This window comes from Pyrgilauda ruficollis, unplaced genomic scaffold (assembly GCF_017590135.1).
Source record: "Pyrgilauda ruficollis isolate IOZ18807 unplaced genomic scaffold, ASM1759013v1 scaffold19, whole genome shotgun sequence".
NCBI lineage: Eukaryota > Metazoa > Chordata > Aves > Passeriformes > Passeridae > Pyrgilauda > Pyrgilauda ruficollis.
In genome coordinates, this window is record NW_024518095.1 from 1469161 (window position 1) to 1497058 (window position 27898).

Sequence of the window (27898 nt, forward strand, 5' to 3'; positions counted from 1 at the left end):
AGCAAGACGTGTTTATGCTAAACTACTCTGTTGTTTGCATAGTAGCTGTATGCCAGACTGTTGAGATTAGAATTTAAGACAAGTAAAGCTCATGTACAAGCTAATTTTGCAAAGCTTCTTCTCTACACTGAAATTCCAGGCCATGCATTCTCTCTGCAGGAAACAAAAGCAATGTTTGGAGGTTTGAGGTCTGTACAACTGTCTGTAAACAGTTGGTACTTATGGAGCATAAAGGAATCATACTGAAGAGTCTCTTACAGTGTGGTTATTATAGTTGAAATTTAATATTTCAGTGCTGTTACATGCAATGGATTGACAAATAGTGCAACATCCTCCCTGAATACTAGGAGTATCTTAAAGAGACTAAAGTGCTTGTGGTAGAGGTGGGGAATGTATTTCTGTCGTTTGGTTTGAGGTTTGGGTTTTTCTTGGGGTGGGAGGAAGGCAGGGTTTAGCATTTGTAACTGATGCTTTGGGATTATTGAGGGCTCTATTTTGTTTAGTTTTCAACTTTTCCTTGGCAAACTTGGTAGTTTGATGTGAGGTAAGAAAGGAGGAGTCTTCTTTGAAGAGGTGGAACCTGGGTAAATTGACTAACAAGGTAAGGAGCTCAGAATTTAGTAAAGTCAAGTCAGTCCTTGCATTGGCATAGGGAAAAATGAGATCGTTACTTAAAAGTATTTTGAATCCTGGTTTCTTGTGAAATGCTTAATAAGACATTTGTGAGAACTTTGTGACCATTGGCAACACTGAACAAATTATGACCATTTTAGTTTGCAGAGGTCTTTCAATATATACATAATTTTTTTTCAGAGGGGGAAGAAAGGAAGCAAATTCTTGAACTTTTGAGATTTTCTGTGATCAGTGGAACTGTTTTAACACATCTTAATAAAGTAGATATTAACAGAGGAGAACATGTAGGATATTCATATTCAGCTTTCCTGGAATATGGCTTTAATAAAAAGCGTAAGGTTAAGTGTGTATGTGTAAGGTTAAGTGTATATAAAACTGTGGAACAACATTAATTATTATATGTACAGCTTTTTTTTTTTAGTGCTTAAGTAGCAGTTCAGTCTTGGTAAAATGGACAGGTCCGGAATAATTTGCAGATTGTATTTTGAGTACCATATTTGTTTCTGTATAGGGATTTTTACTTCATCTTATTAAATGTTTCTGTGACATTTTATTTCAATAATGAAACTGTTTTAAGCTCAAGCTTTGACTCAGACCAGCAAATACAAGGAAATTAGCTCTAGCCCCAGCATTTATTAGACAAACTAGTAAGCAGTGTAGCTTCTGCCAGTGTAGAAATGGTACATGTGGCATCCTTGGCTATGTACACCTGCTCTTTTGCCCTGCACCAGATCTAGTATTCATCTGACCCCTGCTCAGTTTGAAAAATGGCTGGAAAGCCAATGTAGAATCCTCCTACTTTTCTGAATGAGCTCTCTGAAGAGTGAGTGATCAGACAGAAAAAGGGAAGGTCAGGCTGTCTTTGAACTGCTCTTTTTGGTCTTGACCATAAATGCACAGGCTCTGTTAATTAAAATTGATTGGATTACAGATTTGATTCATCTGGATATAAGATGTAAGCTAAAAGAAAGAAGTAGGATAAAATGGTAAGGAAATATAGGGAAAGAGAAAACTTAGGATTTAGATTTTAGAACAGTGTTTAACTATGCCTTTAAAAACTTATAAATAATTTTAGAAGGTTTTACCTTCTGTGCAGATACTCAGTTGAAGCTTCACTCACATAAATGAGTATTTCGAGTTTAAAGATAAAAGCAACCATATATAAGTGTAATTTTTAGTCTTTTAAAAACCCTAAAAGCAAATGACTGTGCAGGGAAGATTTTTGCTGACTCCTTAACTGACTCAAGAGTTTATGTAATAAGGAGGGGACTGTGGCAGTGGTACATGTAACAATAGCATATGTAGTACTTGGAATATCCTGAACTCTAGTCAGACATGAATGGTATTTGCATGTGGTACAGTACAGCATGATTTGCCTTATTAGCTCTGATACCTTTCATTTCTTCTGAAATGTGCCCTTTTCTTAAGAAAAAAATTGTTTGCTAACACATTAAAGGTATGGTTATGTCATTGATACCTCACTTCATGAAATAATTGCTGATTTAATGAATGTGAAATATTCCTCAGAGGTCAGTGGGAATACTGTTTCCTTAAAATCTTTCCAATTTACCATGAGTTAATCACTTCAGTGTCTACTGACAAAAATTATACAAAAGCTTACTCATATAGTAAATGTTTTAGCATATAAAAAGAGAAATATAAATGTTTTAAATGATTTTCTGATTTTACAGTATTTTTATTATGATTTCATTGACCTGGTATTGTCATTTTTCAGCACAGTTAAAATCTATAAGTTTAGGCAGCTTTGGTCTTGCTAAATTTTATGAAGGGCTTTCAACTACATATCACTGTGAAGTTAATGCTACAGTGGATATTTTAAATTGACTTTATATACTGGAGTGTAGAAAGTTTTGAAAGTTACATTTCTAATGCTGAATTAATGCTGTCATTGAGGTAATTCATTAACCAAGCTACTTGACTGTTTACTTTTTGTATATATAACTTCTGTGTTTAAAGTCCATTTTTTGTACAGTATATCAGCTTTTTTTTTTTCCTTAAGGAGTTCAAAGGGATTTCCAGTAGTTACTAGCTGCAGCTTTGGCTCTCAGATTCTGATCCTGAATTGCTGTCCTTGGTATCCCTGAGTTCTCTTACTCTTGTGTAGTTGTTAAGACCTGGTGTACAGTTTCTCTTTAAACAAGGCAAAAAGAAATAAGTATTTTTCTGTATGTGACCTTGGTATATGTATTGGTAATGATCACAGAGTCATTTTTATGATGCTTTCACCCACAGACTTATTTTGAGTAGCAAAAGTTGATTTGGGAAAAACAGGCTTAGTCACAAAGGGAAACAATTTGTTGCAATTTATCTAAGTATCATTTTTGAAAACTGTGGAAAAAATTGGTATATAAAGCAGTAATTACACATATCTACATTTCTCTATCACCTGTTGTCAGTCTGACTCGGGATTTGTTTTTCAGCATTTTGATTATTTTCCAGTAAATCTTCATGTTTCTAGATTGCTTCCTTTGGAAGTTCTGCTTTTGAAATAAAAGATTTAGCTGCACTAAAACCACTTTTTTTTATCATCTTATTTCAGTTATCTAGAAAAGTATGAAAAAGTCCATCATTTTGGGGAGGAGGATGATGAAGTACAGCCAGGCAATCCAAAGCCACAACTTCCTATTGGTGCAATTCCAACTTCCTATAACTACCAGCAACACAGCGTGTCAGGTAAATTCTTGAGAGTAAAAGTGCTTTGTGTGTGTGGGTGCATTTTTTTTTTGTGACAGGCTACAGAAATAGGTCATAGATAAATTTGGAATATTATTAAAACCATCAAATCTGTAGGATATTCAAATGATTAGTTTAATACACTCAAAAACCTTTCCACTGTGAACCAGAACAAAACAAAATTAAAATCCATAAGCTATTTCTTTTCTTTACAAATATTATCCTTGCTAATTAGTAGAGCTGTGTAGTTACTTCTCTTGAAAAAATTACCTTGAAAATTTGCAGTGTGTTTTTTTCAAACTCTGATTTCTCCGCAGTCAAATACCTGAATTGAGCCTCCAGTTAGTTAAGCTTTAAATCAGAAGCTGGTGGGCTTTGTGGAATGGACGTGTAATTTGTTGTGTAGAAATTGACTTAAAATTGTATTACAGTTCTATTCTGCTTTAATTAAAGCTTGTGTTTTGTAAGCTTTTCTTTGGGAGAACATGCTGCGTTGCTCTGTTTTGGAGGTGGCAGAGGAGTTGATATGTAACTAGAAAGGTACGCAGCAAAGTGGAATGGGTTCCACGTTTTGGCCAGACAAAAAATACATTCAGTACTGTGAAAACTTGTTAAAAATGGCAATAATTTATAAACAAACTTTTTCCAAATTCTTACTTACAGTAATACTGCTTAATGTATCATTTCAAGATTAATATAGCTGTGAAAATGTTGTTTATTGTGGTTTGTTTGTTTTTTTCTTTATTTAGATTATCTTCGTCAAAGCTATGGGCTGTCCATGGACTTAAACTCACCAAATGACTATAATAAGTTGGTGCTTTCACTGTTATCTGGACTCCCAAATGAAGTGGACTTTGCAATTAATGTGTGTACTCTTCTTTCAAATGAAAGCAAGCATGTTATGCAGCTTGAAAAGGACCCTAAAATCATCACTTTACTGCTTGCAAATGCTGGGGTGTTTGATGACAGTAAGTATATAACATTTTTGCAGCAGAAGGTGTCCATACCTTTTGTAGCATCTTTCTCAACTCATAATCATTAAAATGTTAATAACTTACTTCATGGTAATATATCTAGTTTTTCTCTTTACCTTGTACATGATTACAGGTTTTATCAGATGCTAAAAATACCTTTTAAGTTAGGTAATCTTAAAACTTTATTTGACAAGTTAGTGAAATGTAAGAATCAGGTTTTTGATAGTGAAGTTCAATTGTTCAGGATGCTAAATTTACGGCATTGGATTTCCATCTCCTGGTAGTGTATTACTGTTTGCTTTTGAATTTGTAGGACCGTGCTGACTTTCCATAATTGTTTTTTAATGGCAATGCAGATTTAAAATTTCAGAAAAGGTTGTCTGAAAACAATGACTTGCTAATATTTTTGTCCTGATACTTCGCTACACATTTAACTGCAGTGAAATTCAGGTTAAAAAACTCAAGGGAGAAAAGTCTTAATCTGATTTTCAGAATCACTTAATATGTTAGCACATAAATTTCAAATGAGAGTTGATTCCTTCAGAGTACTCAAGTATGTCAAATAATTTCTTCAGATTTCAGTGTGAAAAAAATGCCTCCATGCCTAATAATTCCTTGTTAATGGCTTCCTGTCAAGAGAGGAGCAAAACATAAGTTACCCTAAACCACTGTAAAGTCATAACAGCATAGCTTTTATCTTGGGGTGGTGAGGAGGAAGTATTTATTTACCAGGTTTATGTGCTGAGGGTTTTTTGTTTAGTTTGGTTTTTATGTTTTGTTTTGTTCTTTGTTGTTTGTGTTTGTTTATTTATGTGTTTGTTTGGGGGGGATTGGTTTTGGTGTTTGTTTGTGGTTGGTTGGTTAATTTTGTTGGGTTTTTTGGTTTCATGGGCTTTTGTTGTTCGGTTGGTGGTTGGTTGGTTTTTTTATACTGAAATTCAGAAATTACCTCAAAAAAAAATTGCTCAAATGAGCCTTTTCAGCCAAGCAAAATCTATTTTGCATGTGTAAGCACAAACATAGTATGGTATGTCAAAGATTCTGTTTTAAAATTCTGGGGAAGAACCAGTGTTAGCCATTGCATATGGTTTAGTTGGGTTTTTTTTAATAATCGGCATTTTTACGTAATGATTTGTAGCTTTCTCCTTCTCCCCCCAGTATTGCATTAGCATTCTCCAGCTTCTCTCTTGCTTTTTCTACAGAATTTCTGAAAAATTTGTACATTTTTCAGTATCCTTCAGATATGGTTAGAACTTAGTCATTTAGTGTTTGCATCTAGTCCAGGCACTAGAACTTTCAAAGGAAAATATTTGAAAGGAAGCTAAAGGGAAATTTATTCCTCCATATGATTCCAGAATGCTTGCTGTCTAGATTTTTGAGGTTACCATCACTCCCCTGTTCTTTTGATGAAACTTCTATTGATTTAGGAATTTGCGAATAATTTTAGTTTTATATTGCTATTTAAGGATTTTTTTTTTTTGATGTTGTAGGGGTAGACAGTGTTTTCTGGAGTTCTTAACTTGAAGAACAATTTATTCCTTAGCTTGTCTGTTTAGTATTTTTTGAAAAATATTTGAGGTAAAGCTGAGAGGAATGATGAGCTTGTAATGAACTCACTGTTTTCATTCCCTGGGAAAAACTTCATTTTTATATTATATGATTATGTCTTCTTCTGAATAAATCCAGGGAAATGTCCTAGCAGCATTAGGAGGACTAATTGGGACAAATGGTGGAAAGAAACAGCAGGGGTATGTTTACTTATTTTTGAAGCATGAAACTTCAATTTGAAATACTTACATGGTTTTCTAGTATAAATAATAAAGGTAAATCTGCCAGGTTTCATGATGAAACAATGAGTTCTCTAATCAGTAAATTCAGGCATTATGAAAATACTACCATGATAATTTCAGGTGGCAATAAAAAATAGTTGATTAACTTCTTTTAAGACAGGGTTTAGATTTTTCTTGTCTATAATTAAGGTTTTATAATTGTTATTATATAGAGTGTTTTTTAGGTAAAATATGTCATCAGCTTCCCTCCCATCCCCTCCTAAACTTCAAGATGACAGCTGGATTGCAGGTCATGGGGCAACCACATGGGTTTGAGGGTTGTGTAGCATATTCAGCTTGGAGAGCTGCATAAGGCCTTAGTTTGGATTCTGTGGATTGAAGGCTGTTGTGGTCTTGGAATTGAGATTTGTAGCATTTTCTACAGAATAAGAAAACATGAACCAAAATGTTTAACTGGAATGTGTTATTAGTTCATTACAGAACTATTGCAAGACAGAGTTTATTTTTAGATTGACTCAGTATTTGAATCAGATCGACTGAGTCTTAGCTGCTTTCAAGGAGTGATGATTACAAATGCTGTGGAAGTGGCTCAGTCAAACAGCCAAGAACATCTATTACTGGTCTTGGTTAAATATTGAGTTCGAATTGAATGCTGTCAAAATCTTACTACTGTTTTTTAGAAAACATGAGTGGGATTTTGTTTAATTACTACAATAGTGTTTGTGCTTACACAGTGCACATGGAAAACAATTCTTGATGTGAGGATGAAAACAGGCCAGTCATCTTGACTCTTGGAAAAGAGCTCTGGAAAAGTTTTTCTCCTGGAAAAGTTTTTTTTTCTTACAGGATTCACAAACTAGCCCTTTCCTTATGAACTCCTTACTTCTAATTTACACTGTTAAACTTCAGTATCTGTTAATTAAATGACAACAGACATTTCAGCTGGTTTGTGCAGTATTTTTTGAGTATTTTTAGTTTCCTTTTATCAAAAGGAAACACTGGAAGAGTCTATTTTGTTTTTGAATCTTTATTTAGTTTGTGGATTAATAAAAATTGTTCATTTTGAAGAATTTTACTAAATTATGCTTTTTGTGTTTGAAGCTTTAGGATCATTTTCTGCTGTATTTGGAGAAGAGTGGAAGGAGAAAACTGATAGAGATTTTGTTAAGGTAACTAAAAAATTACTAAAATAATTTTGTACTGTATATAGTGGGTATCAAATCCTTTAAAAAGATTGAAAATTCTAAGATATACTAGCGTATGTCCTTAAAATTACTCTCAACTTCATTCCTTTGATTTAAATGTAATAGGACACTATGTCACAGTTGTCCTAAAATGCTGGGATAAGTAGGAAGAACTGTATTCAGAAAGAAATAGGTATAGATAAATGAACAAAGGTTTCCATGTTTCTTTTTATAAGGAAACTAATATGTGTGAAGAAAAGGAATGTTGGCAGCATATTTATCAAGAGGCAACAGTGCTGTGTTGGGTTTCATTTTGAACTGCAATGATCAGTAAAGAAACATTCTTAATTATAAAAATTAAGATCACAGCCTAAGAAGCATATGACAAATACTTTAATAGGTTAGCAATGTTGCTGGTTTGTTTCAGTTAAACTATTTTTGCACAAGGCTTTTTTAATCTTTCCACTAGAGGGCATGAGCTACTGTACAAGCAGTGAAATGAAGTAAAAATAGAACTGAAGTTTCTTTGTATCAATGGTTATTTATTCTAGATGAACTTTTTTAGGTGGATAAGAGCATGCATTATAGCTTAAAGAGATTTGATATTTCAGCATATTTACTATGATATATGTGATTTCTTTGAATTGAATTATAGGTGATGATTTATGTGGATAAAATAGAAGAAAGATAGATTAAAACATATTTGGATACCTTATGCTTTTTATTAAATAAAAATGGGAAGAGATAGTCTTTAGAGCTCCTTATAAAGCCAGATTTCTGCTCAATTCCATAATTGTTTTATATACTTTAGTATCTTGCCAGTATTACAGAACAATATTTGTTGAGAGCTTTTTCCATTTATCTTTTGTTTTATTTTTATGTAACTCAGTTTGGGAACAAGCTGGACCATGGTAGTTTTAGTTAATTGATAAGTATTGTTGAAATACCAGTGTGAAGATTGCCTAATCAAAATTTCCTAAGTGAACTTAAAACCAAGAAAGCTAAGCTCTCATATTTGTGACTATACGGGCTTGAAAATGTGATACAAATGTGCCAAACTTAAGTGTAAAAATTAATGTTTCACAATCTTGAAAATTTCTCTTTTACACTGAAAAAGTATGTCCAGAAGTACTGTGGGGTGTGGGTTGCTTAGTTGGTTGGTTAGTTTGTTTGTTTGGTTGTTTGGGGCTTTTTTTGAAGCACTTAGCACTTGTGTGTTGACAGTCCTCTAAGCTGTCACAGACTGTTGCTGATCTAGAACAGCAACAAGCACCATGTCTAGATCTGTAAACATCTGAAATTATACAGTATTCTAATTTATTGCATATTCATTGGTTACATAAATTTAAGTAATTATTATAAGGGCAGGTGGTTCTTATAAATGTTTTAACAAAGTTTTAAGTAGAGCTACTGTAACTGCAATAGGGTTTACTAATAAAAAACTTGGATGCTCTCCAAGATCTATTTTTGGACATTACAACATATATAGTACCATTCTGTAGTGAAATACTGCTGACAGCATGGCAGAAATACTCGGAAAGCATGTGAAAAACCTAACATCAGATGTAAAAGTATCTCTAACGGCAGGAATTCAGATTTTTTCAGAGCATCTCACTGCAAGCATTTGTTTGACCTTACTGCTGGAAGTAATTTATTTTGTATTGCGGCTGTGGCTGTGTCAAAACAGAAGTTGGGGGAAGCATGGGAGCTTCCTGACATATGGGAGAGATACTCAGTTGTTACACAGAGGTTGTGTGTCTGGTTTTTCTGTTTGTTTTTGCGTTTTTTTAAATGTACTTTTGCAGTTTTAAGAAAAAAGAATTGCTATTGAGTAAGTTACTCCTTTCACCATTCATATTATCATTTAAAAAAAAAAATTCATTTTTTTGTTAGTTCATTTTGGTGCTAGTTGTGTTCTCCAGTATCACTGCTCTGTCAGTTGAATGTGAAGATGAAAAGCAATGTTTTTTTCTCTTTTCTTTCCCTTCCCCCCAGTCCTTACTGCATTATGTAAGACTGTTTGAAAAATTGGTATTTTTAATTATCTTAACTGCAGCAGGACATCTTCTCACTTCTTACAGAACTTACTTCTAAACCGAATCAAATATTTTTACTAGTCAGTGAATCTATTCCATTCATTGTCCAAATTGGAGCATTATTTAAGTTGAACCTGCTGTTATTTCTTACAGCTATGTTAATTTGTCACATCTCACCTCTTGATTTTTCCTTGTGCTCCCAATAAGCTTAAACTTCTAGTTAGTTGGAATGACTGCATGTCCTTACTTAAGGATTGGAACAGCTGGCATTTAGCCAGTTGTCTTGTATCTCTCCTTGTTTGTTTTGTTGTCCTGTCCCCAAGCTCTGATGGCATCCTGCTCAGATGTTTTCTCCTCTACTCTGGAAATTTTCCCATTTTTGACTGTTTCACTTAGCTTTGAATGTTACCAAGGTTCACTTGTGAGTATAGTTCATTTTCAAGAGTGATTTTTTTATATAGTATGTTTATAATCTGATAGATTTAGCTGTTTTTCCAGGTATTTCTTTCATGTCTGCAGCAGCTGCTCAGTGTCTGATGTGTAGTGTATGAAAAATTGCATTACATTTCTTCATGCACCGTTCATCTCTGTTTCCTTCAGTCAAATGATTTGCTTTTCATGTTCTTGGACTACTAGAGGCCTCCTCTAGCTGTAGAGTTCCAAAATCCACATACATGCAGTTCTTGTGCCTTACTTCTCGGATTTTCTTCTTTATTTTGTGATTTTTTTTTTTTTGTTGCCCAACTCATTCTTTCTGTATATTTAAATTTTTTTTTCATTTACTGTGCATTTATCCTCTGAATCTCTCTCAGATATTGTGCAGAGTGTGTACTTAAATACCTGAAATACTTTTCAAACATTACTTTTCTTGTGTCTCATCATAATCTGTCAAGCTGACTTGACTCCAGTTGCTCTCATATTTTTCTTGAACAATAAGTCATCATACCATTGGTACATTTTGTTTTGTGGACTCAAATCTCCATTCCTTTTATGGACAGTCATTTGTTTGATCTTATTTGCAGTGAATTCTGTATAATCCTTTGCAATTTTTTCCAAAGAAACTTGGGTACTGACAGTGATCAGACTGTGAATGTGAATCAAGCTCTTTACCTTTGTCCATTATCTTTTAGCATCTGGATGTCATGAAGCCCTTTTTGGTTGCTTCCAGATTTTAGCTTTGTTTCTATTAGCAGTCCATGATTTAAATATATATATAGAAATATAACTAGTGGTAAAGACCGTTACTTTTTCACCGTCTTATTTATTTCTATTAATCTGTAGTATTAGATTGCAGCTGTCCTTCCTAGTAGGGAATAAATAACTGCTTGGGATGCTGAACTGATTTTTTTGTTGCCTTTGTGCTATGTGTTTTTCAAATGAATGCCCAGAAAGCGTCATTATTTCTTTCCACTTTTGCTGTTCCTTTGGGAAAAAAAAAAATTGTCATGTTTCACCTGTTCTCTTGTAACAGGATTTTACCTGCATGCCTTCGTCTTCTGTGGCTCTTGGTGATAGCTTCAGTATTAATTAGAAAAATCTCTTTGTCACAAACAGTAAGAAGTTAATACTTTTTGCTAGCTGTTCTTGTCTTTGCTAAAATGAGGTAATAATACTTTCTGTGCAAGTAAATCCTCTTTACTAAACAGTACTTGGACGCCATTTAGCAACATTGCAGTGAAAATAAAATTCTTTTCCTTCCAATTTAGAAAATCTGTAGTATTGTATTTGTCAAGAAAATAGTAGTGTCAAGCTTGGTATGAATGCTGTAATTTAGTAATTACATTTGCATAGTAAAATTTCTCCTGCTGTTCAGCTGGTTGTACTTCCCATCCTCCCCTTTTTATCCAGATTTATTGGTGGTTTTATTCTGTGATTACAGTCAAAAGAGAAATGGTATTTCATTAGTGAGTTGAAGAAATGTACAAATTTTTATTAGTCAAAGGAAGGTTTATATCTTTGTTCAGATATACACATTAGAATGCATATATCATTATGTATTTTTATATTATTGTACATCACACTATGTATTTTTGTTAGCTTGCAAATCTTAATTCCTTGATTGAGTCTTGAATTTCAACAGGTCTAGCAACAAAGCAGCCATTTACAGACCAGGCCAGAGATTTGTAAAGTAATTTGAATTCCCCTCTGCTGAGGTGTTCTGCTTTGGTTATATTTATAAAGGTTTTTTGTGATGTAGGTGGTTGTTTCTCTCTTTTTGTTGTGTTATGATAAAGTAGGAAACACAGCAGCAGCTTTAAAAAGTCTTTCCAAATAGCAACTTCTTGCAGGAGTCTTAAGATCTGCTGAGTGGGAGGAGTCACCTTATTCTGCCTTAGGTCATCACCGTTTGAGGGGGATGAAGGAGGATGAGCTGTACTTTTTTTCCATTTGGAATTGCTGTATTTCTAATGATGTATGGAAAACTGCCCCATAGTTGCAGTATGTGCTTCAGCAAAGCGCTTCTGTGGTAGTGTTGGTTGATCGTGACCACATACTTCTGGTGCTTGAAGGGAAGACTTTCTTTATGTAAAGTACTGAACATCTTGCATATCATCACTTCTGGTTACTATCAGATGAATCAAGGTACTAGGAAATTTTTAAAGAACAATTATATTAATACTATTTCAATATTTTGATGTAATAGAAATAAAAGTAATTAATATTTAAAGAAATAGCCCCTAGAAATTAAGTATTTTTAATTCTTTCTTCAGTTTTGGAAGGATATTGTTGAGGATATTGAAGTTCGTGATCTAATTTCTGACAGAAGCAAATCTCAAGGTGAGACATCTTGACTAATCTTAATACATGCATGGTGGTAAGTGGAGCAAAGGAAAGACTAATATATATTTATTTACTTCATAGATATCCCATCAGAAGAATGGATTTGGGAATCCTTATTTCATCCACCTCGCAAATTGGGCATTAATGATATTGAAGGGCAGCGGGTACTTCAGATAGCAGTGATTTTACGAAATCTTTCTTTTGAAGAGGGAAATGTTAAACTTCTGGCAGCTAATCGTACTTGTCTTCGGTTCCTGCTGCTCTCTGCTCACAGTCACTTTATTTCTCTACGGCAGTTGGGGCTTGACACACTGGGAAATATTGCTGCAGAGGTAATGTGCTTTCAAACAGAGCAATTCCAATATAAATTTATAAAAGCAGTAGTGTTAATGAAATGGTGGGTTTTTTTAATCATTGGATGGAGAAGGAAATAAATTATTCTCTGAATTTGTAATTAGCAATTTGAAAACAAGCGTTCAGAGCCAAAACTAGAATAGGACTGTATGTGCCCATTTGCTAAAATAGAATCACAGGAGGAAGATTGATGTAGGGAGATAGAAGATACTCAAAGTGTGTAATTTTCAGTTCAGTTTCCCAGAGCGAAGAAAGGAATTTAAGTTCTGCACTCTGTGTGCTTGCTTCTTCACTTTATAACCTTTAGTCATGACTTCAAAATAGTGTGTTTGAGAAAGAGAGTTGTAGAGGGTTCTATATCCTGTGTACTGTACTTCATGTAAACTAGTCACATGCCACTGGATGTGCTGCCAGAATCATGTGAGGGTCTTTTTTTTTTTTCTTCTTCTTTTTGAGAAGCTTGAATGTTATAAAATATGCTGTTTTGATGTATGTCATATTATCATGCAGAAAATTATATGGATTTCATAGGAAATATATTCAGATAGTCCTTATATTTTAAAATGTAGCATATAAATTTAAGTAAAATGGGTACTAGCAGAGAATAAGACTGGAAGTATTGGTCCCTACTAAATATTGAAAGAAAAGATGGTGTTTTTCATTTGCCATGTACCAAACTTCTTTTGAATGAGAAAGAATGTTATTTATGTCTGAGATCTCTAGTTGAGAGGCAGAAATAAGAACAAGATGAATGACTGGGATGGCATTTGGGAAGGAGTACTTTTTGTTACTCAGGTTCTGGTCTTTGTTGGATATTAGAATCTGTTTGTGTATATTGTTGACTGCCTGAGAATAAAGTTATTTTCTTATTCTGAGCACTGGAAAGTGTAAATTAGATTGCTGCTTCAGAGCAGAAAAGGAGGAGGGGGCTCAAAATGCTAGGTACAATCAAAAACTCACATGGTTCAGTTTTTATGAACATGAATGTAATTTATGTGTGCTGCACTTAAACCCTCCTGAACCTTATACTTTGATAAGCAAATTTAAGTATTTGAGCCATTAGCACTATGTGGATAGTGTTAGTAATTTTTTTTCTTTCTCATCAGCTTCTTTTGGATCCTGTTGATTTCAAAACTACTCATCTAATGTTCCACACTGTCACAAAATGCCTCATGTCAAGGGATAGATTTTTAAAAATGAGAGGTAAGAGCTCTAGCTATTCTTGTTGTTGTATCAGAATTGTAATTATTGCTGTTTAAAACTATTTTGTGTTTGTTCTTCAGGCATGGAAATCTTGGCAAATCTTTGTAAGGCTGAAGATAATGGTGTCTTAATTTGTGAATATGTGGATCAAGAATCCTATAAAGAGATCATATGTCATCTCACACTACCAGATGTGCTGCTTGTAATCTCAGCACTTGAGGTGCTCTACATGCTCACAGAAATGGGAGAAGTGGCCTGCTCAAAGATTGCTAAAGTAGAGAAGAGCATAGGTAAGGGAGAAGCAAAATGTATTACTTCTCTCGCTTATGTAAGAAAAAAGGCTTAACCACTGACCATGACTTATTCTTAAAAATGTGGCTTGCTTGTGTGTGTGTGTGAGCACACAGCATGGGGATGGAATTTAATAAATGTATTCATTGTGTCCTCAAGAAATTGATGGTGCTAAAAATTCTAAAGTGTTTTTTTTTTAATGCCACAAAATCTGTTAAAAAAACCCCAAAAACCCACAGAAACCTGCAAAGACTTGTTCCCTTTCAGCACATGGCAATTTTAATGCAAATGAATATGTTCCAATAGCATTTGTCTTGTCCTAATGCCATTGTTGGTTTTACATTCAATACTTTAGATACATTAGTATGTCTGGTTTCTATGGACATCCAGATGTTTGGACCTGATGCTCTTACTGCTGTAAAGCTCATTGAACATCAGTGTGTTAGCCAGCAAGGAATACTTGATGTCAGACCACAGGTAATGGATCATGGTTCTTCACAGGCCCATGCAACAGGTGTCCCAGGTAGGTATCACTGCAAGAGAACACACTGTTCTATAAAATTTTCCATATGATCTATGATTTTTATCCTCGCTAGATTTCTGATTAGTTTACATAAATAAGTGTAACATTGTGCATAACATATGTATCTTTTTCAAACACTCAGTCATGAAGAAAATATGCTATGTTAGCCAAAACTGTTGTGAAACAAGCTTTGAAAGAATTTTGATGTTTTTCAGTTGCTAATCTGAAAATTCTCTGAAAGTTACACACATTGCTTATTTTAACTTGTTCAGTGGAAAGAAAAAGTATCTATTTTAAATTGTTCGCACAATTTTCAGAGAATTAGAGGTCCATTTTATATTGTGTTTTACACTGGGTATTACTGGGCAGTAACATAAGGTATTTGGTAGAATTGCAGAGATGAGATGAGATAGACTCACTTTTGAAGGTTCTAATCAGTTTCTTGTTATGTGAACCAAATTGTAACTATTCTTAGGAAGTTAGTGAGAAAGAACCATTGGAGCAGACACTGGTTGGCACGTCTAAGCTTGCTGTTTTTGGAGTGGGTGTAGATACCAGAGCAAAAAATGGCTGAGAGAGAATGTAACCGAGGGGGTGAACAAGAGTGAATAGGATGAACTGATGTGACATTGCTGCAAGATCCTTTGCGTTATATTTACATCCACTTAAGAACTGGAAAAATAATTGCTGTGTATTTGTGCCTGTTTTGGTGGAGTATTGTGACACTTGAAAATCATGCTCAGTACTGTAAAGTACTGAGATCATGATGATGAATCTGGAAGCAGCCGTCACTAGGTGCACTCCTCATGATTGCACTTAAGCGATGACTGGCCCTGGCAAGCCGTGCTTCACTTGGGTAAACTGTAATGCAGCTCTGTAGTCTGCTCTGGGCACCTTTGTGACTTGCCTTAGCATCCTTACTGGCAAACATAGGAGAAACTGTACCAGTGGATGTCATGAAGTGCTTCATTCAGGAGGACGAAAAACATTTCAGCGAGTTTTGGTTTTTTTTCTTCCCCAAATTATCTACAGCCTCTAGGACAGCACCACATGTTGCTCCACCTCCAGGAATAGTAGAAATAGACAGCGAGAAATTTGCATGTCAATGGTAAGTGTATAGTTCTGTTCAAATACATTAATGAAGAAGAAAAACAGAGAAAAATACTGAATTCATATGTCACAGAATTTTCTAGTTTGCTTCTCTTTACTGTTAGACTAATTTTTCTGAAAAGTGTAAACCCAAATCCATTTTGTCACTGCTATGAAGAAGTCTGAAAACAAAAACTCAACCAGACTATTCAGTCTTCTTTGCCTCTTGATTCATGAAGTTAGTTGTTCTGTCTCTTAGGACAGAATTTGATTTGATTTTTAACTCTGATCTTGAATTAATTTATTTATTAAATTGTCATGCACCTGTTTCACAGGTATTTTTATCTGGTAATGTGTTGCTTTATTATTGAATCAATATAAAAGTAATTATCAAATTATGAAACTAAGGCCCTGCAAAACTCTTACATGATCACTGTGAACCTCAAGTTAAAGAAGATCAAAGTCTTTTCCATTCATATTCTCTTGCTTTCAACTAATACTATTGTCAGATATTTAGAGAGAAACTGTCTCTCCTGTGGTTGTCCTGTAGACTGCAGGTGATCTTTCTGAGCTCTTTGTCTTACATAACTCAATCAGTGTTCCAAGTATTTTTATTAATTGGTTCCTGATGGGCCTTTCACTTCTGCTCCTTCACAGCTTAGGTTCATCTTTTGTCATACTAAAGAGACAAGCACCTTCCAGATAAAGTGGATGGAACTTACTAAGCTTAGTGTTTTGGGTTATCATGAGGTTATACTTCCAGCAGAGCTTTGGCTGTATGGGGGGAAATATTGAGGCTTTTTGTGGTCAGCTGATGTTACCATGCTTCTCTTTGCACACTGCAAAGTGTTATCAGCCATAATAATTAACTGCTGAAAGATTGAGAAATTTCACATTTAGGCATTTAAACAGGAATACTTGGAACTGGACTTTCTCTACAGATCACATTAGCAAACTCAGATAAATGTAGATTTTCATGGTATGCTTTAGTCATTACTTCCTACTTAGAGAAATGGGAAAATGAGTAGAATTCAGCTAGTATCTCTTGAAAGCAGCAAAAAGACAAGGTATTTAAGCTGACCTTCCTGGATGTATTACTAGCCAGCTTAGATTCAGTAGGAGGTGTAAGTGCAGTGTCAGTAAAGTAGTGATCACAGATCACATTTCACAATTTTAAGTCCTGAACATCTCCAGTTTGCTGGTACCAGTATTAGTGTGTCAGCCTAATGTGACATATCCATCTGGATAGTCGCTTGTCCAGTATGCCCAATTTAATTAATACATAAACTTTCTGTTAATATAATGAAATCTCGATTTTTGTATTAATAAAATTCTGCTGGAGAAATGGTACTTACTCTTTATGAGAGAACACAATTTCAAGAATGTACTCGTAGGCTTTTCATCTAGTTACATTCAGTGTTTAGGGCTCTACAAAGAAGAAGGCACTATAGTTTTACGGAGTGGTAGCACCACGTAATAAATACTGACAACTAAAATATTTCTTTTATTCTCATGCCAATATTTGAGCACTGAGTGTGAGTTGTTACTTGCTTCTGTTTGCTGCTGGGGATGAACAATTCCTTTGTCTGTGGGTTGGAGCAGTGGATCTAAGAGAAGTAAAATTAAACTGATAGAAGATGTTTCATTTTCTCACAGCTTCCTGTGAGGTTAGAGGTTAGATGGTCCATGGACTTGTGGAGAGTCTGTATGAGATACAAATACTTTACACTGCTAAGTGAATATTAGATGTTCAACAAACATTGACTTACAATAAAAATGTGTGATGAAGAAAGAGTTAGCTTTCAGCCCATCTTTTCCGGAAGTAGAATCATTAAGTAATAAGAATAGAGCTGTGGGGAGGAAATGCCAAGAAACCATGCATTCTCATTTGTTTTTGCAGAATATACAATAAAAAAGGCATAGGTAGAGACAGTTTTGCATAAATAATAAATAATACATATATAAGTATCTAAATAAGATATTGCATGTAGAACTGACCGTGGGTGTTAGGGGTCCAGTGTGTTAATTCGTAAGCAGTGAGAAAGTGTGGAAGAGGCATCTGACAAAACAATATACTAAAGTGCTATTTTCCATGTTGTTGGCAGATCTCAAAAGTGTCTGTGATACAAACTGAAATGTTTTAACAACCCCTTTAAAAATACTCTCTCTGTATTTTGCTTCATAGTATATTTTTTCATCCTCAGGTTGAATGCCCATTTTGAAGTGAACCTTGATTGCTCAGTCTCTCGAGCAGAAATGTACTCTGAATACCTCTCTACTTGTAGTAAATTAGCTCGAGGTGGAATCCTAACATCAACTGGATTTTATAAATGCCTGCGGTAAGACAAGAATTTATGCAGCAATAAAGAAACAATTGTATGTTCTCAAAACTAACCGGTAGTTTTAGATTTCTTTGAGAAAAGATCTGCTGAGTTGAAGGACATCCACTTCTGGAATTTTAATTGAAACAGATATTTAGAGTTTATTTAATTTAATTTCATTCTATTTCAAGTTCTTTGAATGGGTTCCTTTTCTGCCTCTAGTCCTTCTAATTCTTTCTGAAGTAGTTTTTTGAGATTTTGTAATTTTCACTTAGGTTCTGTGACATGTTGGCCATCTGTGGGACCTGCTAGTCTCAATGATGAACACTCACATGTTATTGGAAAATCCTGCTTTGTTGTAAAGATGCAGGCATTCCTTCTATTACTCTGCACACAAGAGCGGTTAGGTAAAACAAAAACATTGTGAGAGTTGAGTTACTGTGTTTATTAACATGGATATATGTTGTGTTTGGCAGAACTGTCTTTCCAAATCATACAGTGAAGAGAGTAGAAGACCCAAGTAACAATGGTCAAGCACACATACACGTGGTAGGAGTGAAGAGGAGAGCTATACCACTTCCCATTCAGATGTACTATCAGCAGCCACCAACTTCGTCTACCCCAGTTGTCCGGGTTGATTCAATTCCTGATGTGTCTTCGTCTCCTTTGCCAGCAGGTTTTTAACTTAATTATGTATAAAGTATTTTGCATTGATCCTGAAACCATAAGAAAAGCCAGAAGGTTTTGAACATAGCTTGAAAGTGTTAGAAGTTGAGCCCGCATGTTTTGAGTTTATTCAGTAATGTTGGGAATAGTATTGCACTATGTCCTTGCATGCCATTCTAGTCTTGGACATGTAACCCATAAGCTTTCCAGGCAGCAGACAAGCCATTGTTGCTGCATCATTAATTCAGACTCTGTAGAGCTGAGAAAAGAAACTGCTTCATGCAGAATTGCAGTTTCAGATCATGGATTTTTAAAAATTTCTTAGTTAATGTGTTTGAAGTAATCTCTGCTTCCAAACTTTTACTGTTTTTATTTCAACAGGAATCCCGCATGGGCTACCAAGTGTAGGAAATCACTATCAGAGGACCCCTATTAACCAGTCTTCAACTTTGACAGCAACACAGATGTCTTTTCCAATTCAAGGTGTTCACACTGTGGCACAGACTGTTTCTAGAATTCCACAAAATCCTTCTATTCATACACAACAAAATGCTCCAATGACTGTTATACAGAATAAAGGTCCAATATCCTGTGAAGTAGTGAAGGCTGCAGTAATACAGAGCTCTGTTCCTCAGTCTGCAGTTCCTGTTCCTATTGCAGTAGGAGGAGCTTCTAATCAAAATCACAGCACCACAGGCCAGCAGCCGTCTGTTACAGTTGTGAGTTCTCAGATGCTTCACCACCAACCTGTAATTCAACAACAGTCCCCACTGCACGCAGTGGTACCAGGACAGATACCTTCAGGCACTCCTGTTACGGTAATTCAGCAAGCTGTACCTCAGGGTCATATATTTGGCAGAGTACAAAACCTACCAGCATGCAGTTCAGCAGTTTCACAGGGTCAACAGCTAATCAGCACATCATCACAACCTGGGCAGACATCATCTCAGCAGTCCTCTTCGGGTAACCAGCAACAAGATACAGTCATCATAGCACCACAGCAGTATGTCACAACCTCTGCATCTAACATTGTTTCTGCCACCACAGTTCAAAATTTCCAAGTAGCAGCTGGGCAGGTGGTTACAATTGCAGGTGTTCAGAACCCACCTACATCTAGAGTAGGGTTTCAGAATATTGCACCAAAGCCTCTGCCGTCTCAGCAAGGTCCACCTGCTGTGGGGCAGCAGCCACAGCAGCAGCCTCCACCACCATCCCAGCAAAGTGTAGTGATAGTAAGCCAGCCAGCTCAGCAAGGTCAGACATATGCACCAGCCATTCATCAAATTGTGCTTGCTAACCCAGCTTCTATTCCTGCTGGCCAAACTGTCCAGTTGGCTGGACAGCCGAGCATTACTCCATCATCTTCACCATCCCCTGGTCCAGTTACAAATAATCAAGTCCCTACAGTTATGTCATCTTCATCTACCACTCCTCAGTCACAAGGACCCCCTCCTACTGTTAGCCAGATGCTTTCTGTAAAGAGGCAGCAGCAACAGCAGCATTCACCAGCATCGTCACAGCAGCAGGTACAGGTACAACAATCGATGCAAATGCAAGTTCAGTCACAGCAAGCTAATACGGGAGTTGGCCAGCCCAACTCTGGTGAGTCTAGCCTGATAAAACAACTGCTTCTTCCAAAACGAGGCCCCTCGACTCCAGGGGGGAAGCTTATACTCCCAGCTCCACAGATTCCTCCACCTAACAATGCAAGAGCTCCTAGCCCTCAGGTGGTTTATCAGATGGCCAATAACCAGACACCAGGTTTTGGAGTTCAAGGACAGTCTCCAGCTCAGCAGCTGCTAGTTGGACAGCAAAATGTTCAGCTGGTCCCGGGTGCAATCCCGCCCCAAGGGGCAGTGCAAACAGTACCCATTTCTAATTTACAGATATTGCCAGGCCAGTTGATCTCCAACAGCCCAGCAACTATTTTCCAAGGGACTACTGGCAACCAGGTTACGATAACAGTTGTGCCAAATACGAGTTTTGCTACTGCAACTGTGAGTCAGGGAAATGCAACTCAGATAATTGCTCCAGCAGGAATTTCAGTGAGTGGAGCACAGACAGGAGTTGGGCTACAGGTGCAAACCCTTCCAGCTACTCAAGCACCTTCAGCTGGACAATCACCGTGTACTGCTGCTCCCCCATTCAAAGGTGATAAAATAATTTGCCAAAAGGAGGAAGAAGCAAAGGAAGCAACAGGTTTACACATTCATGAACGTAAAATTGAAGTTATGGAGAATCCTTCCTGCCGAAGAGGAGCTGCAAACACCAGCAATGGGGATGCAAAAGAAAATGAAATGCAGGTGGGAAGTCTTTTAAATGGGAGAAAGTATAGTGACTCCAGTCTACCTCCTTCTAACTCAGGGAAAACACAGAATGAGGCCAATCAGTGCTCACAAGTCAGTAATGGGCCATCATTAGAAATGGGTGAGAACGGAGCTCCTGGAAAGCAGAACTTTGAACAAATGGACACACAGGAAATTAAAAGTGATTTGAAGAAGCCCCTAGTTAATGGAATCTGTGATTTTGATAAAGGAGATTGTTCTCATTTGAGCAAAAACATTCCAAATCACAAAACTTCCAATCATGTAGGAAATGGTGAGATATCTTCAGTGGAACAACAAGGGAATTTGGATGCTACGCAGCAAGATACTGCCAAAGGTGATCAAGGGGAAAGAATTTCTAATGGGCCTGTATTAACTATGAGTAGTTCACCTGTTGTAAGCGGTACACAGGAGGCTGCAAAACTGTTAACCCAGCAACTTAGTGGTACCAACACTGATTTACCTAATGGACCTCTAGCTTCAAGTTTGAATTCAGATGTGCCTCAGCAACGCCCAAGTGTAGTTGTCTCACCACAATCTACAGCCTCTGTTATACAGGGGCATCAAATCATAGCAGTTCCACACTCAGGACCTAGAGTGTCCCAGTCTACCCTGTCCTCCGAAGTTCGGTCTACTAATGGCACAGCAGAATGCAAAACTGCAAAGAGGCCAGCAGAGGATAATGACAGGGAAACTGTTCCAGGAATTCCAAATAAAGTAGGAGTTAGAATTGTTACAATCAGTGACCCCAACAATGCTGGTTGCAGTGCAACTATGGTTGCTGTGCCAGCTGGAGCGGATCCAAGCACTGTAGCGAAAGTAGCAATAGAAAGTGCTGTTCAACAAAAGCAGCAGCATCCAACCACGTATATACAAAGCATGGTCACACAGGTATGTTGCAGTGTTCTTTTTATGTTTATTTTGACTGTGATTCTGACTAATAATGTGAAATAACATGGCTGAAAATGTGAGCTCGGTTGATATCTCTTGCATAGTATTTCAGATATTCAGAAAAGGATATTTTCTGTTCTTCCATAGATTAAAGTTTTAACAGTTTACATATTTTTTCAGTGTCAGTGACAACAGTGGAATTCAAAATTTGTAGCTTGATAATACTCAGTGAGGAAAGAACTTCTGCTCACTGTTTTCTTCCTTAGAGGATGAACTGTTCTGAAAACAACAATGATATGCTGGATGGTCTTGTAAAAATGTCGCTGTTCTGCATTTTGTTCTGGGTCACTTCAGAGGGGTGAATATGTTTTTTCGGAAAACACCACACCTGCATCTGGATGGCTGAAATGAGTTGAAGTTCTTGCATTTGAAGTTGATCTTCAAGGTCTTGCTTTGTGGGTTCACTACAGTTAGGAGAAAGTACTATTTTGTAAATTTGTTGGAATATTTGCATTTATTCATTACAAAATATTCACAATGTTTATCAATAAAAGAAGCATTGTTTTGAGGGTTTTTTTCTATGTTTGCCAAGCTTTGGTGAGGGTTTGTTGGCCTTTTTTGTCCTTGATTGAATTTGTTGAACCTTTTGAAAGTGGTTACTCCCTAACACTTTACTAGAAATGAGGTATGGACATCAGGAGTATTAATAAGTAAAATAATCATGTCAGAGAGTATTCCATACCCTAGAATTTATTTTAGTTTTATACACAGACAGAAAATTGCTCTCTAAAAAACTCGTTCCTAACCTCTGAGTAGCAGCAAAGAGAATAGAGTGGTAGGTCTGGCAGTTAAGAGTTCTGACAGACCAGAGAGAGGAAGTCCTGAGTATATGTTAGTGCATTTTGACCTTGGACTAACAGGTTTTTTTATTTCTTACAGATTTTGGTGGGGTTTTTTTTTTTTTTGTTTGTTGTTTTTTTGTTTGTTGTTTTTTTGTTTGTACATTTTGACCTTGGACTGACAGGTTTTTTTATTTCTTACAGGTTTTGGTGGGGTTTTTTTCTTGTTTGTTTGTTGTTTTTTTGTTTGTTGTTTTTTTTTTTGTTGTTTTTTTTTTTTTTTTTTGTTGTTTGTTTGGAGGTTTGTTTGCCTTTGACAAATTAGAAGGCATAGACATGATGGGCTTATACAGACCTAGAACTCAAAATGTGACAAGTGCTGGCTAGTGCTACTTCATTTTCTGTGACAAGTTTGGTTGCTCTTGAAAACTCTTTTGACTTTTCTAGTTGTCAAAAATCACAGTTAACAAGTTTCTTCCTTTTTTACTTTCTCTACTTTTTGCTTCTAACTGTGACAGTGCACAAAGTTAATTCTTAAAATGTATTTGAATGTCTTTGAACTCACTCCTAAATTTTTTCTTGGGTTTTGTTGGGGGAAGATCTGTGTTTTTCTGATATATTATTTATCTTTGTTCTTAATAGAAATAATTTTATCAGAATTAATAGTGTCTGTTAGCAGCATAGGGACAACATACTAGATTTTCTGTAGTGTAGAATATATTAGCTATGCCTTGCTTTTTACACTGAGTGTCTTTATTACACAGTTTGAATTTCTCTTACAGCTTTGCTAAGGATTTGGCTGAAGTATAAAATGGCGTGGCTGTCTCTGAATGGAATAGGTTTTATTTATTCCCTCAATATGTACCTGAAAAGAATTTGCACTTCTAGCTCAAGCAGCTTCTATATGATCAGATTTTAAGAATTTTGAGAAGGGAGTAATACAATTAACTATTTCATTTTATTTTGATAATGTATATCATGATAGTAGAGGGGGAGGACAGAAAAACAAAATTCTGTGCTGATAGTTTCTTCTTTACACTATGCCTAGTATCACTTTAATTAATAGTTACTACACTTTTCATTACCTTTACAAACAGAAATGCTGCCTGCTGGGTTTGCCATTTGGTAGAAATGTGCAGATCGGAAAAACTTGGTTTAATGTCTCCCTACCTGAAAGCTTGCTCATTCTGCTGTCTGTAGGATGCCCTTCCTTTCTTCAAAATTGCAGAAATACCGGAGAAATGAGTTAATTAGTTTTGAACTTGGTGAGAAATGTATTCATTAACTATTTGCATTAGCCATATGTCTGTATGTTTACAAATCATGTCCATCACAATTTACAAATACAGACTTACAGATGAACCCACTTTAGAGTACTCTGTTCAGATACAGTGATCATTGTAGTTTGGCTTAGGATTTGCAAAGATCTTTACCACTTCTTTAAAATAACCACGTTGGATTATAAACTCTACCAAAATCACCCTGGCAAGCTCTTTTTCTTTCTCTAAAGCTGCTGAGCAGCTGCAATAGCCATTGCTTTTCTGGAAAAGGAGATGCTAAGTATTTCCAATATTAAGTCTGCTTTTAGGAGTATTTTCAAATATTTAGAAATGTAGCCAAAGTCACATGAACTTAATGTGAATTTTAGTGATGACTTCATTTAAGATTGGGCCTTGTGTTATTTTCTATTTTCTCCCTCACATTTTGAGTCTTCCTCATCTGATAAGCAGCTTCCTTTTCCCTGACTTTTTTGAAAGGCAGCAGCTGAGGAACCCTTTCTTTCACTTGAGCATCTGCATTGTTTTATCCTCTCCGAAGTATCTAAATATATATATTGGCTGTCTTGCAGAAGAAAAAGGGAGAGCATGGTTTTTACTGCAAACATTGTGAAATATATTAGAAATACAATCCAGTGGAGAAAAGCAGTGAGTGACAGAGAATAAAGGGATATTAGCTATGGTAAAATTACATAGCTGCTGAAGCTTTTAGTGTGTGGTTTCCTGTTTGCTTGTTAGCAAACAGCTTGTATTTCAGAGACGTGTGAAGGGGAGAGAATAAAAAAAACTGTATTAAAGTAAAACCAAACAGGAAGACTGAAAAAATGAGGTTCAGGGGACAGAAAAGGAAGGATAGTATTGGTTATGCAACTGCAGTATGATTAGCTGTCATGAACTAAGAGAGGAGAAAGAGAAGATGCTTGAAAATAGGGAAGGATGACCAAGAAGGCAGGAGTGGAACAACAATCTGAAAACTAAAGAAAGCATTAAATAATCCTTAAGGGAATGTAGAAGTTGAGAGAAATTTGTTTCCTTATATGAAAGGTAGTTTGAAATGGGATCGTACACTGTGCTTGGGGAAAAAAATGTTAATTTAATTGGCCTATTAAAATTGTATACTGGCTGTTCATGGGATAGGCCATGTAAATGCCATTAAGTCCAGTTAGACACAGGTTTCTTGTGTACATAATCTGAGATTATTCCCTATTAATTGTATACCTCAGGAAAAGCTTCTTGAGAAATAACTGTGTGTATACTGAATATTTAAAAATTTCCTTCCATATTTTGCATTATGATAAAAAGGGGGATCTCTTAGTTATGTCAGAATAGGTACACATGATGCACAGGTGTTGCAATTTTGTTCTTATATCTCCATCTATATTTTGTAAGCTGATGAAATGTACTCTTGAGAGGAGACAGAACTGGTACTGTACTTTTTTGGCTTCCTTTTATTTTGGTGTTCTCTGTTCATGGTTTATTGCTTTCCTGAGGCATTGTGCTAGACTGGTGGTTGAAAAAGAAATGAGCAATTACCTATCTGTATGCTTTTCTTTGCCACATTTTCTTATTCCTCTTCAGACGCCTCCAAAACATCTGTTGAACATAACCATGTTGGTTTGTCCCAATTGGTGTGTGTTTTAAAGGAATGCTCTGATATCACGCCAAGTTCTTAGAATTGAGCATATCTGATTTAAATTGCCTTGTCTGGCTTTTAAAGTAATGACTTTCTTGCTCATCACTGTCATTCCCTCACAAACAATGCATGCCCGTTTCTCTTAAGGCTGCCCACTTGAAACATGCATGTGTTGAAATTTAGGTGGCAAAATTTGTATGGTCTTGGCTGTTTGCTCCTGCTCTCTGTTGATTGAAAAGCTGAGAATTACCATGCACCAGAAAGCAGGTGTGTAGCTCCAGGAGGTGTAATTCATTCCTAGCCACAGAGCAAATGAGTTTCTCAGCTGGAAGTAGTGAAATACAGAATCTGTGTGCTTTTATTGCCCTTCACTTGTGAAGCACACTGTTGCAAGGAGACATAAACTTCTCAGTAATCTAACGAGAAAAGAACATTTATTTTGGTGCCTACTTATCCACTTGACCCCTTTCTCACACTCAGATTCTGCTCCATTTGTTTTCAGCTTATGTATTTTTATAGACATGTTCATTAGCATGAATAAGCTAAACAAAATTCTGTCATATGAAGCTGTAAATCCTGTTATACTTAAAAAGTATTTTTACTAATAATTAACTGTTTCTTTTTAAATTACATTTATTTACAGTGGCTGTGCATGTATTAGTGATGGGGAAAAAATGCAGCTTAATTCTTTTAAACTGCATATGGCTCTACATGTCAACAGAATCCCCAGCACACTGGGATGCACAGTGTTCTCTTGCTGGTGGCATAGCAGGCCTTTTAAATAGAATGTGCAGATATCATGACAAAATAGTAATTTGTTCATGCATAAAGGGAATAGCATCATTGGTTCTGTCAAATGTAAATGGAGGCCACATCTGGCCTCTACTCATCGGGTTTGTTATTCCTACCACACAGGGAGCTTCTGTGCCCAAATGTACAAGCTCTTGTGCATAAAATTAAATTAACACCTTAGTAAACAGTCCCTTCTAGTTAGCAGAAAGTTCTTAGTTGTACTCTTGGTTATCATGACCAGGCTGAATTTCCTCCCCCTTTCCAATACCTCAGTCTAAAGTCAACCCAGTCTAGATGTAAAATCTCTACCTGCTTATTAAAAGTAGGCTCTAGTATCTGCTCTCTGGGTAGGCTGTAGAGGCATTAACGGTTTGTATTTGTGTACTTCAGGGTTGAGTGCAAACCCTACTGAGACAGATGATGCTGCTCTGGAGCTACCTTTCAGTCCCAAGATCCTGTGAGGAAAGGGCTAAATGGTGGCCGTTGCAAATTGTATCATGAAGAGATCTAATTTCATTATAAAAGGGTGTTGTGAAGCACTTTCAAATGTAGCAGGGTACTGGGCATTTGTTTTCTTGGGAAACCTGGATTCATTAAATGTTTTTACTAGCGGAGGAAATTCTCTGGAATCTTTATGCCCCAGGGAAAGACTTTATTTTTCTTAGACTTAATTAGGGAAAAGTTAATGTCTGTCATCATTTAAAGAAATAAGTGAATGAACATAATCATTGCATATGAGCACTGTAAAGTAGCTAGCACCAGCAAGTATTTTTAGGTATATTTCTGTGAGACAAAGGAGTTTAATTTCTGAAAAACAAAGGCTATACCTGATTTTAGTGATATCCCGTGTGTCATGCATTACTAAACTAATACATGACAATAGAGGGAAAAGGAAACAAAAAGATTATCATTGATCTTTATGAATATTTCTGATCTCTTGAATGAAGAGAGGAAAGCTTTGTGATGTTTGACTGTAAAATAATTTATTTCTAAAAGAAAATGAAAAATGCTAGGAGCAAATGTAACTTTGCTTTACATGTTGATTTAAAAATATAATCAAAAAAGCTGATAGGCAAGCAATGGATTTGTCTTAAAAAATACATGGAAGTTGTGTCCACCAAGTTTGAATGACTCTACTTCACAGTAGAGCAGTTAGAAGAGAATTTTAAACAACAGCAACTATTTTACGTGTTTGTTTTCAATTTATTAGCTTTTTTTCTCACAGGAAAAAAAAAAGTGGAAAAGATGGGAGGGGACACTGAATGATAACTTTTTGTCCTGAAAATTTGTTTCTCTTTCTGAGCTCTTTCATTTTCAGCATGCAACATTTTGTGTTGTATATCTCAGATCAACTTATTTAAAATAAACAATTTTTTAATGAGATTATATTAAAACCTTTGAATACCACTAGGAGAGCTTGCCAGAGAAACCCTTGAGAAAATTCATAATACCAGATTAATTGCAGGGTTGGCTTTGAATGGAGTAAATAATACATGAACCATGCATTGAATGATGAGAATTAAACAAAATACTGATTTCATTCAGTAAGTTCATTTTCTCTTCAGCACATTAAATGAGACAGAAGTTCTAGAGGAATAAAAAG

At 35.9% G+C, this 27898-nt stretch overlaps 1 protein-coding gene across 1 annotated transcript in view; it reads left to right on the top strand.

The window, feature by feature from the left end:
- The window catches only part of ARID2 (AT-rich interaction domain 2), a 92810-nt gene that overhangs the window by 49964 nt on the left and 14948 nt on the right, over positions 1 to 27898 (top strand). Inside the window, exons 4-15 of the mRNA XM_041465579.1 lie at positions 3194 to 3327; positions 4077 to 4295; positions 7193 to 7260; positions 12023 to 12089; positions 12174 to 12424; positions 13553 to 13649; positions 13730 to 13939; positions 14296 to 14463; positions 15496 to 15571; positions 17757 to 17891; positions 18350 to 18549; positions 18921 to 21754. Coding sequence (XP_041321513.1) covers positions 3194 to 3327; positions 4077 to 4295; positions 7193 to 7260; positions 12023 to 12089; positions 12174 to 12424; positions 13553 to 13649; positions 13730 to 13939; positions 14296 to 14463; positions 15496 to 15571; positions 17757 to 17891; positions 18350 to 18549; positions 18921 to 21754 — 4459 coding nt within the window. The remainder of the gene's footprint in view (positions 1 to 3193; positions 3328 to 4076; positions 4296 to 7192; positions 7261 to 12022; positions 12090 to 12173; positions 12425 to 13552; positions 13650 to 13729; positions 13940 to 14295; positions 14464 to 15495; positions 15572 to 17756; positions 17892 to 18349; positions 18550 to 18920; positions 21755 to 27898) is intronic.